We start from the raw sequence: 20,681 nt of genomic DNA, 5'->3' as shown, positions 1-20,681 counted from the left end.
GCAGTCGTCCGTCTTCCAATCCGCCGCCGCCGTCTCCAAGAACACGGGCAGGGAACTGAAAAACCAATCCGCCGCCGCCGTCGCCCCCTCATCCCCGCCTCGTCTCCAGGAGCACTCACGCACGGGTTCGTGTACGATTCAGAGCGGAGCAGGGGATCAATGGATGTAAGGTTCAACTTCCAATCCATCCAGGCCGCCGGCCGGTCCACCTAGGAGAGAGTCCAAGTTGTCCATGCGAAACCCTAGACGCCGCGGGGATGGAGCATCTCCGCCGCCTCGCCCAGTTCTTGCTCGCCTCAGCTCGCGGGGATGGAGCAGGACGGCGTCGTCCGTCCCCTCGCACCAGGCCCAGGACGACGGCGCCGTGGACGGCTGGGCGCACGACGGCACGGAGCCCCCCTCCCTTACGGCGCCCCGAGGCCGCAGATCCTCCTCCCCTCCGCGGCCACGTCTCCGCAGCCGCTCGTGCGCGACCCTCAACTACGACTGTGCGTGCCCTTCAACCCTCTGTTAGGAATCCATGGATTGTATTGCCATTTGTTTCTGATCTGAGTATCCCTGGATGCTGGCAGCGGTGGGAGGAGCCCTGCGACGACATGCTCCCGCGACCACAACCACTGCGTCCGCAAGAAAGGTACGGAACCAACCACACATCCTCTCTCAGGAATCAGAAACAACCGTACATGCTGCCATGAACAACCCATGCATTACATTGCGTTGTTAGGACCAGCGAATTCATATGGTAGGAACGGTTAGCAAGATCAGCAGCCATGGATACAGTGAAGTGGCTAGAGAATTTCAGAATCCAGACTGTTTGCTGCTAGCTCTACTCTGCTCCACCATTTGGTAACTGATGGCAATGCAGCAACTGTGTGGTTCCTGGTTTATGCAGCAGCTGTCTTCTACCGATTGTTGCTCAATTGTGCGTGGTTGGTTAATTTACTGGGTAAACTGCACAGCTCAGTAGCATGCAATGCGCTGGATGACCGGACAAGTCAAATGTTCAGTCAGCCATTCCCTGCCTGCCTATGGCTATGCGTTCCAGCGATTTCCTTCTAAATTCCACTTGTTATGTGCAGCCGCATGGATCAAAAGGGGCAATCTTTGAACATTTGTATCAACTATCGAGGATCTCAAGTTCACATGGAGTACACTATGATCAAGTGCATTCTGGTGCTATGATGATTGTGACAGAAGATATTAGCTGCAGAAGCAATCTCTATGTAAGTGTGACGTCTCTTTTGATCCTGCTTTGTTTATTTTTCAAATCATTAATATTTCCATTCCTTTTCTTCTTGCATAATTGCTCTAATCTCCAGAAATTTTGTGTTGATAAAAATTGCTAGTATATGCAGCTGTGGTCATGAAATTGTATTGAGCAGAATAGGAAAAAGGTCATTTGATTAATGGAATAGATTATGCCTTAACTCTGTTCAAGATAGGCCTCAGCTGTGATAATGAAATTGTACTGAGCAAAACAGGAAATATGTTATTTTTTTAATGGAATAGATTATGCCTTAACTCTGCTCATGACAGGTCTCAGCTCCAATATTAAAAATCAGTGCACCTGAATTACGACACAATTTTTCTCATCTGGAACTGTGCTTATAAGGTGTTTGGTCTGAAAGCTACACTCCTGAATACAATATGGTATAAAAGGTTCATGAAAACATCAGGTATGGAAATGCTTGACCGCTTCTGTAAATTACATAGTACAATATTATCAGGTTGTTTTTTGCATTATTTCCCAGTTCTCTTGCAGTACTATTCAACAACCTATCTTCCTGCCTACCAGATAAAAGAGGGTTTTTGTTTACTTAACATGGTTGCCTGATTAACAAAGTCAGGGTTTCTGTCAGTTATTTTTTCCACTACCAAAGCAACAACTCATCTTCCTATCTACCAGATATACTACTGCTTGATTGCTTAGCTCTCCGCTTAAGAAGCTCCACCGTTCTTCTATATGATCCTAAAAATATTGAGTTCTAATTTTGTGGAAAGAAATGCACGGTGCTGATGTTCTGAGGGCTGATGTTCATTTCTAGAGGCAAATAATCTCAGATTTCTAAGTGAACTATAATCCCATCTAGATAATCCCCCTCGATATAGCTCCCGTCATTTGCACAACACAATCTAGCATAAGACGGTTCTGGTTTGGTTTATGTGTGTTTCTCCAAAAACTAGGATTATATGCCTGAGAACAAACAAATAATGTTATAAACTTACCTCAAAGCCTATGGGATGACTGAAGCTTGATAAATACTCCCTCCGTCCCATAATATAAGATGTTATTACATCCAATATGTGAGCATATTGGATGTAATAACATCTTATATTATGGGATGGAGGAAGTAGTTTCATATGCACTATGGTCTCGTAACAGTAGAAATAACCTTTGAGGGAAAGAGAACCATAAGTATAGGTGACTGCATAGTAGAAGGCGTGTAATCATGTTGTTCATATGCACTATAGTCTCTTTATAGAAGCCAACAAAAACAGAGACATCCTAAATTTGGTTTTCTGTTCTTTCTCGTCATTTAAGAAAAGAAACATTAACTCTTGAATTATCATCAAGGGAATATGCCTTTTTAGCATACTCTTATGGTGGTTATTATTGCTCAACGTTGCGAGGAAAAAGAAGAATATCACGTTTTTGTCTTAGAAAAGGGTTGTGGCAAACTGTTATAAGAAATGGAAGTATAGATAATTAGATCAGCTGCATATTTCCTTTGTTATATATGTAATCCAGAAGTGCAGGTTCGTGAACTGAAAAAATGGTGGCTCCATGCAGGATTTTGACCACCATAGGAAATCTGCAAGGGGAACAACAACAAAGGAAACTGGTGTAAGATTGAGTACTAAGACTTGAAGATGAGCTACAATCAAGATTATGTCTCGACAATCAAGTATAATGTGAGCACTTATTTTTCTTTTATACATCAATTAAAATTATCAATTAACTACAAAGTGATCAACATATTTGTCTTAGATATTAAGAAAACTTAGTAATGTCATGTGCCGTATAGACTTAACTTTGTCTCATCTCGTTAATCAGAGCACAAAGAGTGAATATCAAATTGGCTAACTTGAATTGTCTGGAACTTTCACCATACCATCTGTACAGTATCCATTAAAATCTGAAATTGGCTCAGTAGTGGCCTTCCCTACTGATTTTCACTTCAAAAAAAATCTCAAACTTAAGACTGCAATGCGATGCCCGAGTAACTGAGAAAATATTAAGTTCATATATAGTTCTGTTGTGAGTAAACTAAGAAGGGTAAAGTTGCGAAGAAGAAACACAACGATCAACAGTAGTTATATCTTTATTTTTGAATTAAACTAAAGTTGCCATGGTAGCAATATTTAAAAAAAAAATCTGATTTTGTTGCAGGGCGCTAAGTTTGACTTAACCTGCAAAAAGTTAAATCAGATTGTAGCACGAACATAGAGGTAAATATTCTGATGGCAAGCAGATATGAATGTTTCTAGAATAAGTATATTTGATAAACTTACACACTTTACTGGCTTCATTGATCTAAATAATTATTGTTATGCACCCACATTATATTTCTAAAGTTGGTACTATATATAAATTCGAGAAGAGATATAAACAAAGCAGTACGTAAACATGCAAAAAATGTCAGAAGAAAATAAGGTATCATATTAGTTTCATAATCACAGTTATGCAAGAGAATACAGAAATAAAGTGGACTATTGCTTGAATATCAAAATAACGCATGATCCATATTAAGTTAATTACCAATACAGTGTCACTTACATAGTACTTCAGATAATATTCCTCCTAACCTGAGGAAAGTTCTTTTACGGTTGAGATCTTTGTTAAGAGGAAATGCAAATTCAGTATTTTTGCAATATAACTGGTGTTGGCTGTTATGCAGGAATTTTTTTACCGAACTCACAGAAGTAGATTGTGTATCCCATCCAGCATTCAACCTAATGGACATCCAGGGAACCACTTTGAGTAGGCAATTGTTTGTGTGGAGGAAAATGCATGGTACTACAGCTAACCTTCCTCTGGTCCAGATGAAATCAAGGCAACTGGGTCTTCTATCTTCAAACATCAATTTGTTAGTTTTTCCTGGCTTCAGTGCACCCCCTCGTATTATTGTGTTTAAACTACATTGCAGTGTGCTAATTATTTCTAAAAAATTTATAGTGTATTAATTAAGTAAAACTAATTTGAAGTAGATGTAGCATGGCCTTTAGGATTTTGCACACGGACCACACCAATTTCGAGTAGTCATACTTCTACATATCTGCTCACCAAATAGCTGCATGATTATTATGAGCGTGGTAAACTTTGAAGCTATTTTCTTTATTAGTCCTAAAAGAAACTGAACTATTTGTGTGGGGCCAGAGAAGTATACTTTCAATACAAACTTCAATTGCTTGGGCAAGAGAAATCAACTCAATACTGCAATTTTCCATATGTAGTAAGAGGAGGCGTACTATTGTAAACCGATGTAGGCTGAAGGCTAGTTGCATCTTTGGCGTGTGGTCAAACCCGGCAAGCTACAACTATGTGGAGCATCCACACTACTGCCACCACATGCTTGCTAAAACACTTAATTTGTCCATCCCTGTACATTGGCCACATATTCGGCGAGCATGTTTGGTGGCAGGCTCGAGCAACTGCTGTTGTATTGAGTATCCAGATGATAACTGTCATGAAAATCACTACATGGATCGATGTGCCCATCATGTCTGGTAGTAGATAATGCATTATTTGAGCTTGATAGAGTATGATTATATCCCACGCGGTCTTGTTTGCATCAAAAGTGTGGCCCACTTTGGAGAAGAATACACCCAACCATTTTGGTAGTGGGCATCTCAACAGTTATATTTGGGCCTCATTCCCTAATACACTAGTAATTGTCTCCTTTCTGGTATTTCTCTTAGTTTCACTACCATACTCTTAATGATCTGAGAGAGGGAATGCTAGCAACCATGGTGGCAATGCCCCCCCTGCGGCCGTTCATGCAACTTGAGAGGATGAAGCCTCTAGTGATGTTGCGCGAAAGGCATTGACACCAGTGAGTTTGCCACCATCCTAGCCGCGCCGACAATGCGGCAGAGCAAGACGGTCGAGGGAGATGGCTCATCAGAAGAATCCACAACACGCGGACTCACTGGGGAAGCCTCAGGGGACGAGCCATGTGAGGTAGTCTCAGGTAATGAACGAGGTGGGAAAGCCACAAGTGATGATGAGCTTGATAAAGAAGCCATCAGAGGTAGAAGAAACCTCAATCCCTAGGAAGTAGCGAAGAGGACCAAGATCAGACATAAGAAACCCACTATGATGAGCCTTCACAAAGGCAATGTACTTGGAGTCATCACAGTGATGATCGACATAAAGAAGAGTTTGAGCATGAGTTGAAAGGTGGACAAGAAGTATAGGATCATGAGCACTCGCCAAAAACTAGTCGCAATCACCACTGAGATAAAATGCTCAAACTAGGCACGAGGGGTTTCCTTAAGGCCATAAAAGAGTGATGAAGTCGAGAAACCATGCCATCAGGAAGAGAATACCCCGGTGGTGGCTATATGTAGACCTCATGCAACAGGGAGGAAGAGAAATGATATCCCACATGCCTATGCGTGCAAGAGCAACAATCTCCTCTACAACTGCATACCGCTATTCATGATGAACAAATGCGTCATAATAAGAAGTCGTCTCGAGAACAGCGGTGGCAGAATAACCAATAACCATAGCGGTCAATAGGCAGAAGCGAGCGAGCTCGGAAGCCATAAGTAGGCTGAGCTTTAAGCGGTGCATTGCCAACAGGAAAGGCCATAGTAGTCGAGGGAGATGGCTCATTAGAAGGATCCACAACACGTGGACCACAAGTGTAGTGAAGAAGATGACAAGGGGGAATCATCGGGGAAACCTCATGGATGAGCGAGGTGGGGAAGCCGCATGTGGCGACGTGTGGGGTCTATAACAGTAGTACAGGAGGATAAGCTGGGATAGGTGGGCGAGGGCAATAAATGAGTGATAAGTGTATCAAGAAAATTGAGGGAAGAAATATCCTTAATGGGGGAGGCCGAAGGAGAGGATGGACGTGGATAGAAAGGACGAGACTCAATCGAAAGTTACATCTCAAGATATGCGCATCCGGCGACTAACAAGATCCCAACACCGATGGCCCTTGTGCTCATCACTGTAACCTAAGAAGACACATTCAACAGATTAATCAAACAGTTTGGTGCGTGAAGAACGTAGCAAACACAATCGAACAAATGAAGTGTGTTGAGTAGTTAGGAGAATGCTCAGAAAGACGCTCGAGAGGAATGTCACCCTGTAGAGTTGAGGAAGGATGAATGTTGATGAGATAGGTGGCTACGATCATCAACGCGCTAGCCGCCTCACGAAGGTGACGATGCTTGTGCCCAACAACCCCATTCAAAGAATGAGCACCAGGACAAGAGAACTGAGCAAGTGCTTTGCTCAACAAGGAATCCGCGCAACAAATGGGAGAGATACACACAAGCACAATCTGCACGGAAGACACGAATAGTAGTGGAAAACTGGGTATGAACCAAGGCGGCAAACTTCTTATAGATAGATAAGACCTCAATACAAGAAGGCATAAAATATACCGACTTGTGTTGAGAGAAATAATTGTAAAGATGATATGGTGGCGATGGCCTCCTTTCGAGGCAAAGGGAGCTGGGACCCAAACATCAGAGTGAACAGGATTGAAAGGACGCTGAGACACAGTCTTGCTATGAGGATATGGTAACTGAACGTGTTTACCCAGCCGACAAACTTGACTGTCTAAAGTTACATTGCGAGAGACAGATCCTAGAAGACCACATCGTTCTAAGGATGAGAGACGAGAGCCACACATCTGACTAAGACGATGATGCCACAAAGAGTCGGTAGACAAGGTAAGAGAGTCAAAGAAACTGGTGAATGTGGTAGCGGAGGGAAGGCGAAGCCTGGCAAGCTTTAGAGGCCGTGGGAGTCACAGCGTCGAGGGCCAACACAAAGTAGAGCACTCTTGTGCCGGTCCTAAATCAGAAAAAGAGTCAAAGTCAAGAAGATTGGAGTAATAGAAATATTGTTTGTGTTAGGTTAAATGATATATCGGCTTGGATTCTAGGTCGGAGTTAAACTTGAGAATCGGCACTTGGATTTGTGATATTTTGACATGAGCTTGAAACTGGAGAACTTTAGGGAGCAACATTATCAACCTGAGATGTATTGGATTTATATAGGTATAGTATGATTAGCATGAATGCGGTATTGGTGGACTATTGGATGGTCTTCTATATTACTAGTTGGATTCTAGGTTGGAGATAACTTAGAGCACTTGGATTTGTGATATTTTAACCTAAGCTTAGTAGCTTGTATGTGCCCCATATGGATATGAGCATGGAGATGATACAAACAGATCGTAGTTGGTAGACTTTGATGATTTTGCTAGCCCTCCCAAGATTGTTACGAGTACAAGATCATGGGAGGATGATTTGGATTAATTAGAATAGATGACAATTTTAGTGGTATGAGCCTTGTTGGAGCAGCTGATCTTGCTTTTATTATGTGTTTGTGCTCTGTTAGATGCAATAGTAGGAGAAGGGTAGTACTTATGAAGTGATATTATATTGATGGTGGATCTTTCATAACCTTGGTACGGTTTGGATTTATTTAGATGATTATGATCTTGGAAAAAAAATCTCCTGGATAAGTACTTCTAATTTTGGAATCTATAGCAATCCAGTGAAAGCTTGCGTTATACTGGACTTAGATAACCATGATAGTGAGCTTGGTTGTATCATAGTTATGATTTGTATTAGATGCACACCTTTAGAGATTGAAAAAACTGGAGAACTTTAGGGTCTAGTATGATCAATCGAAGATATACAACAACAAAGCCTTTAGTCCCAAACAAGTTAGGGTAGGCTAGAGGTGAAACCCATAAGATCTCGCGACCAACTCATGGCTCTGGCACAGGGATAGCAAGCTTCCACTTACCCCTGTCCATAGTTAATTGGAGATATATTGGATTTAAATGTGTAATATGATCAGCATGATTGTGAAAATTGATGGACTATTACATCATCTTGGACTGAATTAGTAGGAAGAAAACAAAGATATTGGGGTAATAGAAATGTTGCTTGTGTTAGGTTCAATGATACATCTGCTTGGATTCTAGGTCGGAGTTAAACTTGAGATTGGGCACTTGGAATTGTGATATTTTCACAATAGCTTGAAACTGGAGACTTTAGCATGATCAACCTGAGATATATTGAATTTATATAGGTACAGTATGATTAGCATGAATGCGGTATTGGTGGACTATTGGATCATCTTGGATATTACTAGTTGGATTCTAGGTTAAAGATAACTTGAGCACTTTGATTTGTGAAATTTTGACCTAAGCTTAGTAGCTTGTATGTGCCCCATATGGATATGAGCATGGAGATGATACAAATGGATCGTAGTTGGTAGACTTTGATGATTTTGCTAGCCCTCCCCAAGAATGTTACCAGTACAAGATCATCATGGGAGGATGATTTGGATTAATTAGAATAGATGACAATTTCAGTGGTATGAGCTTTTATTATGTGTTTGTGCTCCTTTAGATGCAGTAGGAGGAGGAGGGTAGGACTTATGAAGTGATATTATATTGATGGATAAATAGATCTTTAATAACCATTGGAACAGTTTGGATTTACTTAGATGGTTGTGATCTTGAAAAAAAATCTGGTGGATGAATAACTTCTACTTTTTGGATCTATAGTCATCCAGTGGAAGCTTTCTTTACACTGGACTTAGATAACCATGATAGTGGGCATTGTTGGATCATAGTTATGATTTGTACTAGATGCACACCTTTACAGATTGAAACTAGAGAACTTCAAGGTGTAGTATGATCAATCGGAGATATATTGGATTAGAGATATATTGGATTATATGAATATAATATGATCAGCATGATTGTGAAAATTGATGGAAGAAAACAAAGATATTGGAGTAATAGAAATGTTGTTTGTGTTAGGTTCAATGATATATCTGCTTGGATTCTAGGTCGGAGTTAAACTTGAGGTTGGGCACTTGGATTTGTGATATTTTGACATGAGCTTGAATCTGGAGAACTTTAGGGTGTAACATGATCAACCTTAGATGTATTGGATTTATATAGGTAAAGTATGATTAGCATGAATGCGGTATTGGTGGACTATTGGATGATCTTGGATATTACTAGTTGGATTTTAGGTTCGAGATAACATGAGCACCTGGATTTGTGATATTTTGACCTAAGCTTTAGTAGCTTGTATGTGCCCCATATGGATATGAGCATGGAGATGATACAAACGGATTGTAGTTGGTATACTTTGATGATTTCGCTAGCCCTCCCTAAGAATGTTACGAGTACCAGATCATCATGGGAGCATGGTTTGGATTAATTAGAAATATGATAATTTCAGTGGTATGAGCCTTGTTGGAGCAGATGATCTTGCTTTTATTATGTGTCTGTGCTCCTTTACATGTAGTAGTAGGAGGATAGTAATTATGACATGATATTATATTGGTGGATAAATACTTCTTTAATAACCTTGGAACTGTTTGGATTTACTTAGATGATTATGATCTTGAAAACAAATCTGGTTGATAAATAACTTCTAAGTTTTGGATCTATATTAATCCAGTGGAGGCTGAGGTAGTTGCAGAGGAGCGATGAGAAAGCACATGAGAAGCTTTACTCGATCGCTTGAAGATCGACATTGCCGTAATGGCTTGGGGCAAAGCCCGATGCGGCTGACAGGGTTTTCACCCTCTCCCACACCTCTCGTGCATTCTTCATTTCCCGCCAATTCGGCTTGGTGTCCTTCCCTTGTTTGCGGGTTCCGGGCCACTGACTTGATCTGGCATCACACGTTCTCCCACCGTGCGTCCTTGCCCTTGGCGGTAGGTAACGTCGTGCTCTCGGGCTGTGTCTCGTGGGTTAGCCATTGCGGTGCCGACTGCCTGTGTGGCTATGGCGGCGCCAGCCGGGAAACACGAGATGTCAAATTGAGGCATCGCACATAGCACCCCGAAGCTAGGCAAAGGATGCCGGTCGGACTGGCAGTGAGCGGATTGCACATGAGGTATGGTGGAAGGGATGAAAACGGTTGTTTGGAGTGGACTGTCATTGCCGTCATTCATTGTACTTGGAGCCATGCGTCGAGGGGATGGCGATTGGGGAAGGTTGGCAGATGGTTAGATCATAGTTACGATTACTACTAGATTCACACCTTTAGAGATTGAAACCGGAGAACTTTAGGGTGTAGTATGATCATGATTGTGAAAATTGATCGACTATTACATCATGTTGGAATGAAATAGTAGGAAGAGAACTTTATGGAAATGTTGTATGTGTTTGGTTCAATGATATATTTGCTTGGATTCTAGGTTGGAGTTAAACTTGAGATTGGGCACTTGGATTAGTGTTATTTTGACATGAGCTTTAAACTGGAGAACTTTAGGGTGTAGCATGATCAACCTGAGATATATTGAATTTATATAGGTATAGTATGATTAGCATGAATGCGGTATTGGTGGACTATTGGATCATCTTGGATATTACTAATTGGATATTACTAATTGGATTCTAGGTTAGAGATAACTTGAGCACTTGGATTTTTGATATTTTGACCTAAGCATAGTAGCTTCTATGTGCCCTATATGGATATGTGCATGGAGATGATACAAATGGATCGTAGTTGGTAGACTTTAATGATTTTGCTAGCCCTCCCCAAGAATGTTACGAGTACAAGATCATGGGAGGATGATTTGGATTAATTAGAATAGATGACAATTTGAGGGTGTAGTATGATCAATCGGAGATATATTGGATTTGTATGAGTATAATATGATCAACAAGATTGTGAAAATTGATGGACTATTACATCATCTTGGATTGAAATGGTAGAAAGAAAACAAAGATATTGGAGTAATAGAAATGCTGTTCAATGATATGCTTGGGTTCTAGGTCGGAGTTAAACTTGAGATTCGACACTTGGATTTGTGATATTTTCACATGAGCTTGAAACTGGAGAACGTTATGATGTAGCCTGGTCAACCTGAGATATTTTGGATGTATATAGATGTAGTATGATTAGCATGAATGTGGTATCGGTGGACTATTGTAACATCTTCGATATTACTAGTTGGATTCTAGGTTGGAGATAACTTGAGCACTTGGATTTGTGATATTTTGACCTAAGCTTAGTAGCTTGTATGTGCCCCATATGGATATGAGCATGGAGATGATACAAACGGATTGTAGTTGGTATACTTTGATGATTTTGCTAGCCCTCCCCAAGAATGTTACGAGTACAAGATTATCATGGGAGGATGGTTTGGATTAATTAGAATAGATGACAATTTCAGTGGTATGAGCCTTGTTGGAGCAGTTGATCTTGCTTTTATTATGTGTTTGTGCTCCTTTAGATGTAGTAGTAGGAGGAGGATAGTAGTTATGACGTGATATTATATTGGTGGATAAATACTTCTTTAATAACCTTGGAACTGTTTGTATTTACTTAGATGATTGTGATCTTGAAAACAAATCTGGTGGATAAATAACTTCTAAGTTTTGGATCTATAGTAATCCAGTGGAGGCTGAGGTAGTTGCAAAGGAGCGATGAGAAAGCACATGAGAAGCTTTTACTCGATCGCCTGAAGATCGACATTGCCGCAATGGTTTCGTGCATAGCCCGATGCGGCTGACAGGGTTTTCACCCTCTCCCACACCTCTCGTGCATTCTTCATTTCCCGCCAATTCAGCTTGGTGTCCTTCCCTTGTTTGCGGGTTTCGGGCCACTGACTTGATCCGGCATCACACGTTCTCCCACCGTGCGTCCTTGGCCTTGGTGGTAGGTAATGTCGTGCTCTCGGGCTGTGTCTCGTGGGTTAGCCATTGCGGTGTCGACTGCCTGTGTGGCTATGGCGGCGTCAGCCGGGAAACACGAGATGTCGGATTGAGGCATCGCACATAGGACCCCGAAGCTAGGCAAAGGATGCCGGTCGGACTGGCAGTGAGCGGATTGCACATGAGGTATGACGGAGGGGATGAAAACGGTTGTTGGGAGTGGACTGTCATTGCCGTCATTCATTGTACTTGGAGCCAAGTGTCGAGGGGATGGCGATTAGGGAAGGTGGGCAGATGGTTGGATCACAGTTATGATTACTACTCGATTCACACCTTTAGAGATTGAAACTGAAGAACTCTAGGGTGTAGTATGATCAATCGAAGATATATTGGATTTATATGAGTGTAATATGATTAGCATGATTGTGAAAATTGATCGATTATTACATCATCTTGGAATGAAATAGTAGGAAGAAAACAAAGATATTGGAGTTATAGAAATGTTTTATGTGTTTGGTTCAATGATATATCTGCTTGGATTCTAGGTCGGAGTTAAACTTGAGATTGGGCACTTGGATTTGTTTTCACATGAGCTTGAAACTCGAGAACTTTAGGGTGTAGGATGATCAACCTGAGATATATTGGATTTATGTAGGCATAGTATGATTAGCATGAATGTGGTATTGGTGGACTATTGGATCATCTTGGATATTACTAGTTGGATTCTAGGTTGGTAATAACTTGAGCACTTGGATATGTGATATTTTGACTTAAGCTTAGTAGCTTGTATGTGCCCCATGTGGACATGAGCATGAAGATGATACAAACAGTTTGTAGTTGGTAGACTGATGATTTTGCTAGCCCTCCCCCAGAAATGAGTACAAGATCATGGGAGGATGATGTGGATTAATTAGATGACAATTTCGGTGGTATGAGCATTGTTGGAGCAGCTGATCTTGCTTTTATTATGTGTTTGTTCTCCTTTAGATGCAGTAGGAGGAGGGTATCACTTATGAAGTGATAATATATTGGTGAATAAATAGATTTTTAATAACCTTGGAACAATGTGGATTTACTTATGTGATTGTGATCTTGAAAAAAATGGTGGATAAATAACTTTTAATTTTTGGATCTATTGTAATCTAGTGGAAGCTTGCTTTATACTGGACTTAGATAACGATGATAGTGGGCTTTGTTGGATCATAGTTATGATTTGTACTGCACCTTTAGAGATTGAAACTAGAGAACTTCAGGGTGTAGTATAATGAATCGAAGATATATTGGATTTATACGAGTGTAATATGATCAACATGATTGTGAATATCGATGGACTATTACATCATCTTGGATTCTAGGTCGGAGTTAAACTTGAGATTGGACACTTGGATTTGTGATATTTTGATATGAGCTTGGAACTGGAGTACTTTAGGGTGTAGCATGATCAACCTGAGACGTATTGGATTTATGATTAGGAAGAACTTGGTATTTGTGGACTATTAGATGATCTTGGAAATTACTAGTTGGATTCTAGGTTGGAGATAACTTGAGCACTTGGATATGTGATATTTTTACCTAAGCTTAGTAGCTTGTATGTGCCCCATGTGGAGATGATAGAAATGGATCGTAGTTGGTAGACTTTGATGATTTTGCTAGCCCTCCCTAAGAATGTTACGAGGACAAGATCATCATGGGAGGATAATTTGAATTAATTTGAATAGATGACATTTTCAGTGGTACGAGCCTTGTTGGAGCAGCTGATTTTGCCTTTATTATGTGTTTGTGCTCCTTTAGATGCAGTGGTAGGAGGATGGTAGTACTTATGAATATTGGTGGATAAATAGATCTTTAATAACCTTGGAACAATTTGGATTTACTTTGGTGATTGTGATCTTGAAAAAATCTGATGGATAAATAACTTCTAATATTTGGATCTATACTCATCCAGTGGAAGCTTGCTTTATACTGAACTTAGATAACCATGATAGTGGGCTTGGTTGGATCATAGTTATGATTTATACTAGATTCACTCCTTTAGAGATTGAAACTGGAGAACTGTAGTGTGTATTATGATCAATCGAAGTTATATTGGATTTAATTAGTAGGAAGAAAACAATAGATCCAAAAATTAGAAGTTATTTATCCACCATTTTGGAAATCCTACAAAGAACTGTAGTGTGTATTATGTGTTAGGTTAGGTTCAATCACAGTTCTTTGTGAAAATCGATGGACTATTATTACATCATCTTGGATTTAATTAGTAGGAAGAAAACAAAGATATTGGAATAATAGAAATGTTTTTTGTGTTAGGTTCAATGATATATCTACTTGAATTCTAGGTCGGAGTTAAACTTGAGATTTGGCACTTGGATTTGTGATATTTTGACATGAGCTTGAAACCAGAGAACTTTAGGGTGTAGCATGATCATCCTGAATTAGCATGAATGTGGTATTGGTGGACTATTGGATCATGTTGGATATTACTAGCTGGATCCTAGGTTGGAGATAACTTGAGCACTTGGATTTGTGATATTTTGACCTAAGCTTAGTAGCTTCTATGTGCCCCATATGGATATGAGCATGGAGATGATACAAATGGATCGTAGTTGGTAGACTTTGATGATTTTGATAGCCCTCCCTAAGAATGGGAGGATGATTTGGATTAATTAGAACAGATGGAAATTTATGTGGTATGTGTGCCTTGTTGGAGCAGCTGATCGCGTTTTTATTATGTGTTTGTGCTCATTTAGATGCAGTAGTAGCAGTAGGATAGTACTTATGCAAAGATGAATCCAAGGGCGAAGGTTTGGACTTGCTAATTTCAATCATTACAGTTCATTAGTTTTTTTTCACAAATCTTATTGGATGATGTTTTGTTGTTGACTGAAGTTTTTTGGTCCCTCTGAATCTTCGGATGATCGCAAATTCTTGACCCCTCTTGATTTAACTTTTTCGCTTGCTCAGTACAGTAATTTAGTCTCCAAAGATTCTGATTTGGATTATTATTATTATTGGTCGTTTCCCTAAAATATGGGATTATATGGTTAGGGGCAGGGGTGACTTATCTTCTTGATGATCTGTGTTTGGATGATCATTATTTTCTCTAGTTTAATTTCCTCCTCTCCACATGGGGGTTATGCGGCTTAGCGGGGGCACCTATCGTCTCGGTGATCTATGTTTGGAGATCATTACTCTTTCCATTTAATCTCCTCCTCTCCACTGTTTAATTTATAGTCCTCGACAATTCTGATTCGGATTTGTTGGTGGTTCTCCAGAAGTTGGAATTATACGGCCTTTCAGGTGGTCCTATTTTGCTTCTGCGGTTCTCAGCTTTGGTCCTATCACCGAGACGATAGGTGCCCCCGCTAAGCCGCATAATCCCCAGTTTCTGGAAAACCACCAATAAATGCAAATTATAATTGTGAGATTAAAGATGAGTTAAGCTCACATGGAACGTATGCCCTGTTGCAGCCTCGCAGGTACCCACAGTTGTCTCTCTCTCTTTTGATTTGATCCCCACAGATTCTCAGCTTTATTTCTGTGGATTCTGTTTTATCTATGCTTGCTATGTGTTTGACAAAAATCCAAGGAGGCTGAGGCGAAGATTTTGTGCTTAGGTTTTTACTCAAGTATTTCATCTTTTTCTGAAATTTAGCTCCAATGAACTGAATTGTTTTTGGGCATCCCTTTTTCCTCTGCAGGTCATTATCATCTCATCTCACCACACTCATGCCACATAACCTGGCAAGCTCATTCCTTACTCATTCTATGTGCCAGTTTTGTAGCTTTATTCACTGAACTGAGAGATGATGTTTGCGCAGTTAGATGCTGCTTGCTCTATTTTGACTATGTTGGCTGCAATAATCAATCTATTTGATATGGGCCCTAAAGCTCTTTTGTTGATCTTTGGTTACAAATCCTGGAGCTGTTCTTGATGTATTGAGACATTTGTTAGAACCCATTATCACCTTTTTTGGCTGTGGTTCATCTTTGCCATACGATGTGTTAGTAAGCTGACTGAGAATGTTAGATAATCTTATATGGATTTCGATCTTGCAGCTGCAGCCGCGCGCTGTATGTGGCGGGGGGTTACGGTTACTTCTGTGCAGTAATACCATTTTGGAGTGTCCCGTGTTTGCAACTATCCTTATGTGCAGCCCCTGCAACAAGGCATCAGAGAAAATTAAAGGGACAAACAAAGTAAGCTGAAAATAAAAGTATCCACTTGGATATGGTTTTTTGTACTTCTCTAATTTGTCTTGGCTAAATTAACTATTTTCTGTATGCCCAGTTTTGCGTCTGATGTGTTGTTCAGACGTTCAGGAGAAGTGGAGAAGAGGGTTCCTCGAGGCTCCATCCATGAATGGTGTGGGTCCAATGCCTTAGGTAAATTTCTGCTCTTCATTCATTTCTTCATCTTCAGTTGAAGAATCACCCATCTACTGTCTTCTCGAAGGGTGGCATGCGGTAATGTTGGGGACCAGCGAGGAAGATGGCTGGTATACATTCTTTGAAATAAAGCTGAAGTAAGCCACAACTGAGCCTACTTCGCATACTATCTTGGTGTTTCAGCAACAACAGCTGAACATGTTTGTTTTCTTTCTTTCAAGTTCTTTCCAACAATCAGTGGCACAAAGAGATGATTTATATGTCATCCTGCATTCTTTAACGATTCCGGACATAGGAACGATGAGCTGTATCCACGGCTCCTCTTCCAAACCAATATCGCAATGGATCTATCTTCAGCGCTTTTATTCAATTTCCGAGGCACTCCCCTTTGTTCAGGGTGAGGAACCTAGGAAGCAGGCCAGCGCTGTAGCATACATCAAATGCAGCTTGGAGACACATCAGGTGCAATCAAGACCAGGAATTAGGATTGGTTCTCATTTGTTTGACCAAAAGTTTGCTGTTAGATCAGTTTAAGGTACTGTTAATGAACCAAAAGTTAATGTTGTTGGCCTTGCCAGAATGCCATGGTTGTCTTCGGCACTGCCTTCAAAGGGGTCCTTCAGCCTCCAAGGAGAAGGGAACTGATGGCTGCCAGGGAAACTAGGTGAAACTCTGGATGCTCGAGTAAGCACCCACTTATTATCACTCTACTTCGTCGGTTGTTCACTGAAATGGTGTGAGCAGACTATTCCTCAAATTTGGTCCATGACATCGTGCTTGCCATGTGGTCCCCTTACCTCAAAATTGACATATTATGATCTATGAAGTACTGTTTAGGCAAGGCTTTTTATTGCAAGTAAACTATATATCAGAATGGTTGTTCCAAAAATTCAAATTTGCACCATGCATTCCACCTGATCTGCCAGCTTCTATCTTCTTAATTGTACCGCAGACACTTGATGTGTGGTAGTACGTGTGTGATGAAGCATGGTATAGTAGCAAACTAGCAACTGAATTTTTGTACATACCATTGATTTCTTTCTGCCTCTATTTGATGCTCGGTGGTGCTGGTCAGAAGGTCTGTACAGACCCTGCTCTGGACATATGTCTCCTTAATTTCTGTGTGCAATTGTGCAATCCATGCTTTACACTTTAAAATGAGATAATAAAAATAAAATTTAGCTCATGTTGTGTTTTACCTTTCTTCTTTTTATATTTTGGTTGGGCATGTTTTTTCAGGACAGATCAGATGGTTAATTTTTTTATGGTGGCCACGGCTACTTCCAGTGTCTGCTAAAGAGCAGGGCCAGCAATAGGCCTTTAGAATACATGCAAGCAAATTATCTCCAGGTGACTTATTAGGATGCATATGGTACTTTTCAGCCATGGCAAATGCACAGGTTTAGCTGCATCTTGATGAGAGGATCGATGATTTATTATGGTAGACATGGAACTAAGATTTAGTAAAAAAAAAAATGATGATACGATAGGTGACTTATGATGTGCTATTTTAGATAACAATACTAAGCTTTTATTCCATAGATGACATTTGGTTGTTCTGCATTTTTTTTCTTTTGCAAAGATAGATGTTATAAGAGATAAACATCATGTACAGGTTAACTTTTTGTGTGCCTATTAGCATGCCTTGCTGCCAACTGGAAGTAGTCTATATGATGCTCATAAATAGAGCTTCCCGGTGGGAAGGATGAGGCACACTCATTGATACTTTGGTTTTATATCCATTTGTGATACAGTTTTTCTCTTCTAAGCATATGAACTTTAGCAAATTAGACTGTGCAATCAAGTCTCCTAAGTGAACAGTTACCATATTATCAAGTTTGAGAGCATATAAGATAAGAGCATGTCATGCTACGTGAAAATCTGTTTGAAGATCTAATTTCGTATTTTTCTATTTTGTCGGTTAGAAAACCAGTTTCCTGAGTTGTTAGTCTGAGTATTCAAATTGATCCGCAGAGTTCAGGGCTTCTGGATGGAAGAGTTTTCTACAACCTCAAAATCTTAGTACTCTCTACCTAGACTTCATAATTATGCCTCACTTCTTCTGAAGATTTTTTGAAGTATGCCTTTTATTTGGGTTGTTCGTGCATTTGCAGTGTTGGAGGTGTTAGTACAAGATTGTAGAGTTGGAAAGTATAGCAAAACGTCAGTTGGTGCAGGGACTTGGTGAAGCCATCAGGCTCGACTGTGTCTGCTTCCCTGATGGTTTTGACTTCTGATTAGTGATTTTGATGCATATTACTTGATGATTTGGTCTTTGTGGCAGCTTTCAGTTTGAACTGGCATTCAGTGGCTTCATCCTCTTTGGTGCAACTTGGAGTTAGTGTGTACATCTGAATCTTTTGATTTTCCTGAAGCATATTACTTGGTTTATGGTGTCTGCTAACTTGCATGCAATTTGATGGAATCTGATCTCAGTTTTGCTCCCAGTGAATATACAAAAGGCTAGAAGTAAATGGTGGAAGATCCTTTGGTCTCAAACGAGGTTCCTACTTTCGTACTCAAAGTTTGTACAGTAGGTAATCAAATTTTGGCCTTTAGCTTGCAAATTTATCACCTTACAGGAGAAGTAAAGGTTGCATGTACATGAGCTCTAATTATCTCCATATATACTTGAATTGCTTTGGGTTCATGCTTGGATTTGTCGGACTACCATTCTACATACTATTCTCGATGATTGCACTTGGTTTGTTAATTTTCCTGGTGAGTTCTTCAGCCTCATCTTATGCCACAAAAATTAGTTTTTGGCATGCGCAGACTTTGAAATTTGGTGATAAAGAAAGATCACGTGCTGGCTCTCTTATTTATTACTGTGTTGACACTTAACAGTAGTGGGCTCCTGACTTTGTAGTTGGATAGTGTTGATGGCTCGATATGCCGAGAGAGGTTAGGAATTGTTGCTATGAACTAAAATAATGCAGAATTGAAGGTTCTGAACTTGAAACTTGAACAAACAGTTTGCCTTGAATACTCTACCTTTCTCATGTCTTCAATTTAGTGTCATCTTCACTAAATATGATTCTGGTTTGTTGGTTGTGGACTTGAATTTTCAGAAGTGAACGTTCTTCACATTGGTGCTTCTTCAGTGGGATCTGGATCAGGGAATCTTCAATTGCATCTGCTTGGTTGCTGGGGAACTTACTAGTTTTAATTTGATTGACAACTAGCAAAACAATCAGGCTAATTTGATGATTAATTCCTGCTGATTGTACACTTTCAACTCAAGTTACATTGCAACATATGCCTGTTTGTTCGTGCTTCACCCATCCTGAATTTTAAGATGCTTTGTCATGCATCTTATGGTCTTCTGGCTGTTCATTGGCTAATTTGATCAGTGTTAACTGTGGAATCTGGATTACGGAGTCTTCAGCTACATAGTTTGATGGGGAACTTCATAGTTTTAATTTAGTTTACAGCTAAAACTACTCTCGTTTGATAATACCATCCGAAATGACATGCTGGATGTAGATTTGTTATTGTCTGGCTAGCGTTTGGCTTTTGAAGCTCATCCTTTGGTGATCTGTAGCAAAGGATTATCTGGTTGTGCTAGCTTCTCGTTGGCTCGGGTGTCAGAAAACATGCATGCTTTGGTTATCTTTTGGATGCCTTGCTGTAAAACCTGGAGGCAGAGTACGTATGGAAAAGAATGAATTCTATGCTGGATGTTCTGTAGTTTTTTGGGAGTAGTCAGCGTGTTGATGTCAGGATTTCCAGGTCTGATCCTTCTATTGTTTCCTCTTATTAGTACCGGTATCAGGACCCTATATACTCTCAGTGTTGGTGTTGTTCATGTTGGAAATGAGGTCTGGCCATCAGGGAAATGTCTCTTGGAACCAGCAGAACTCTCAAATATAGCAGCGGCGGAAAAATAGGGGCGAATGTTTAGGGGACAGGTGATGGTCTGCTGCATTATCCGTGTCCGCGGACGAATTCAGACCTGTCTGAGCAAATATTGTGTCCATTCAAAGAGTCGGCGTCTGAGATGCCCTAAATTACCTACTGTGAGTGTCTATCGGATTACTTATTTTAGAGTACATATTTTCTCGTGTGATCAGCATGCTAATTCGTACATCTACTTATTTTATCAAGGCGAGTACACATATTGTTATGATAAACAGCGGTGCGATTTGGGGTGTTTGTTCATCCTGTTCTGATTCTCTCTCTCTCTCTCCTTGGTGAATTAGCCCTAGGGTACTTTCGGTATATATCTCCTGAAATTGCGACAGCAGTTTTTTTAGAACGTCTGCATTTGTTGATTAAGTAATAAGGATACACTACAAAGCAAAATGTGAAATACAAAGCACACTAGAGTTTTACAAGACTTGGCTAAAACATGAGCCACAACATCACATTGCCGACCAACATGTTTGAATGTGAAAGACGCAAACACAA

General features: G+C 40.3%; 1 protein-coding gene across 27 annotated transcripts; it reads left to right on the top strand.

Moving 5' to 3' along the window:
- Positions 1 to 19,553, top strand: LOC123054872 (uncharacterized). 27 transcript variants are annotated; one of them, XR_006426356.1, is made up of 13 exons: positions 1 to 488; positions 573 to 634; positions 1,080 to 1,223; positions 1,537 to 1,676; positions 2,792 to 2,913; positions 3,900 to 4,088; positions 15,158 to 15,361; positions 15,584 to 16,082; positions 16,174 to 16,268; positions 16,339 to 16,408; positions 16,493 to 16,733; positions 16,850 to 16,955; positions 17,511 to 19,553. XR_006426356.1 is itself a non-coding variant. In XM_044478747.1 (11 exons), exons 5-11 carry the CDS (start codon positions 2,891 to 2,893, stop codon positions 16,937 to 16,939), a joined length of 849 nt encoding a protein of 282 aa, XP_044334682.1. In that variant the 5' UTR covers positions 1 to 488; positions 573 to 634; positions 1,080 to 1,223; positions 1,537 to 1,676; positions 2,792 to 2,890; the 3' UTR covers positions 16,940 to 19,553. The 27 variants fall into 27 exon arrangements, 1 of the variants encoding a protein (XP_044334682.1); XR_006426357.1 differs by having other exon boundaries at positions 3,900 to 16,082; positions 17,511 to 17,621; positions 18,246 to 18,293; positions 18,386 to 19,553; XR_006426372.1 differs by having other exon boundaries at positions 3,900 to 16,082; positions 17,511 to 18,608; positions 18,720 to 18,774; positions 18,854 to 19,553.
- Positions 19,554 to 20,681: the final 1,128 nt, after the last annotated feature.

This window comes from Triticum aestivum, chromosome 2D (assembly GCF_018294505.1).
Source record: "Triticum aestivum cultivar Chinese Spring chromosome 2D, IWGSC CS RefSeq v2.1, whole genome shotgun sequence".
NCBI classification, from domain to species: Eukaryota; Viridiplantae; Streptophyta; class Magnoliopsida; order Poales; family Poaceae; genus Triticum; species Triticum aestivum.
Note: the sequence above shows the minus strand (reverse complement) of the source record. Positions and strands in the feature narration are given on the sequence as shown.

Excerpts from the sequence above, each read along its gene's own strand:
- LOC123054872 (XM_044478747.1), top strand. The coding sequence starts at position 2,891 with ATGTCTCGACAATCAAGTATAAT. Across the intron at positions 4,089-15,941 it reads CTATCTTCAAACATCAATTT|CTGCAGCCGCGCGCTGTATG; the intron begins GTTAGTTTTTCC and ends TCGATCTTGCAG. Across the intron at positions 16,083-16,173 it reads AAATTAAAGGGACAAACAAA|TTTTGCGTCTGATGTGTTGT; the intron begins GTAAGCTGAAAA and ends CTGTATGCCCAG.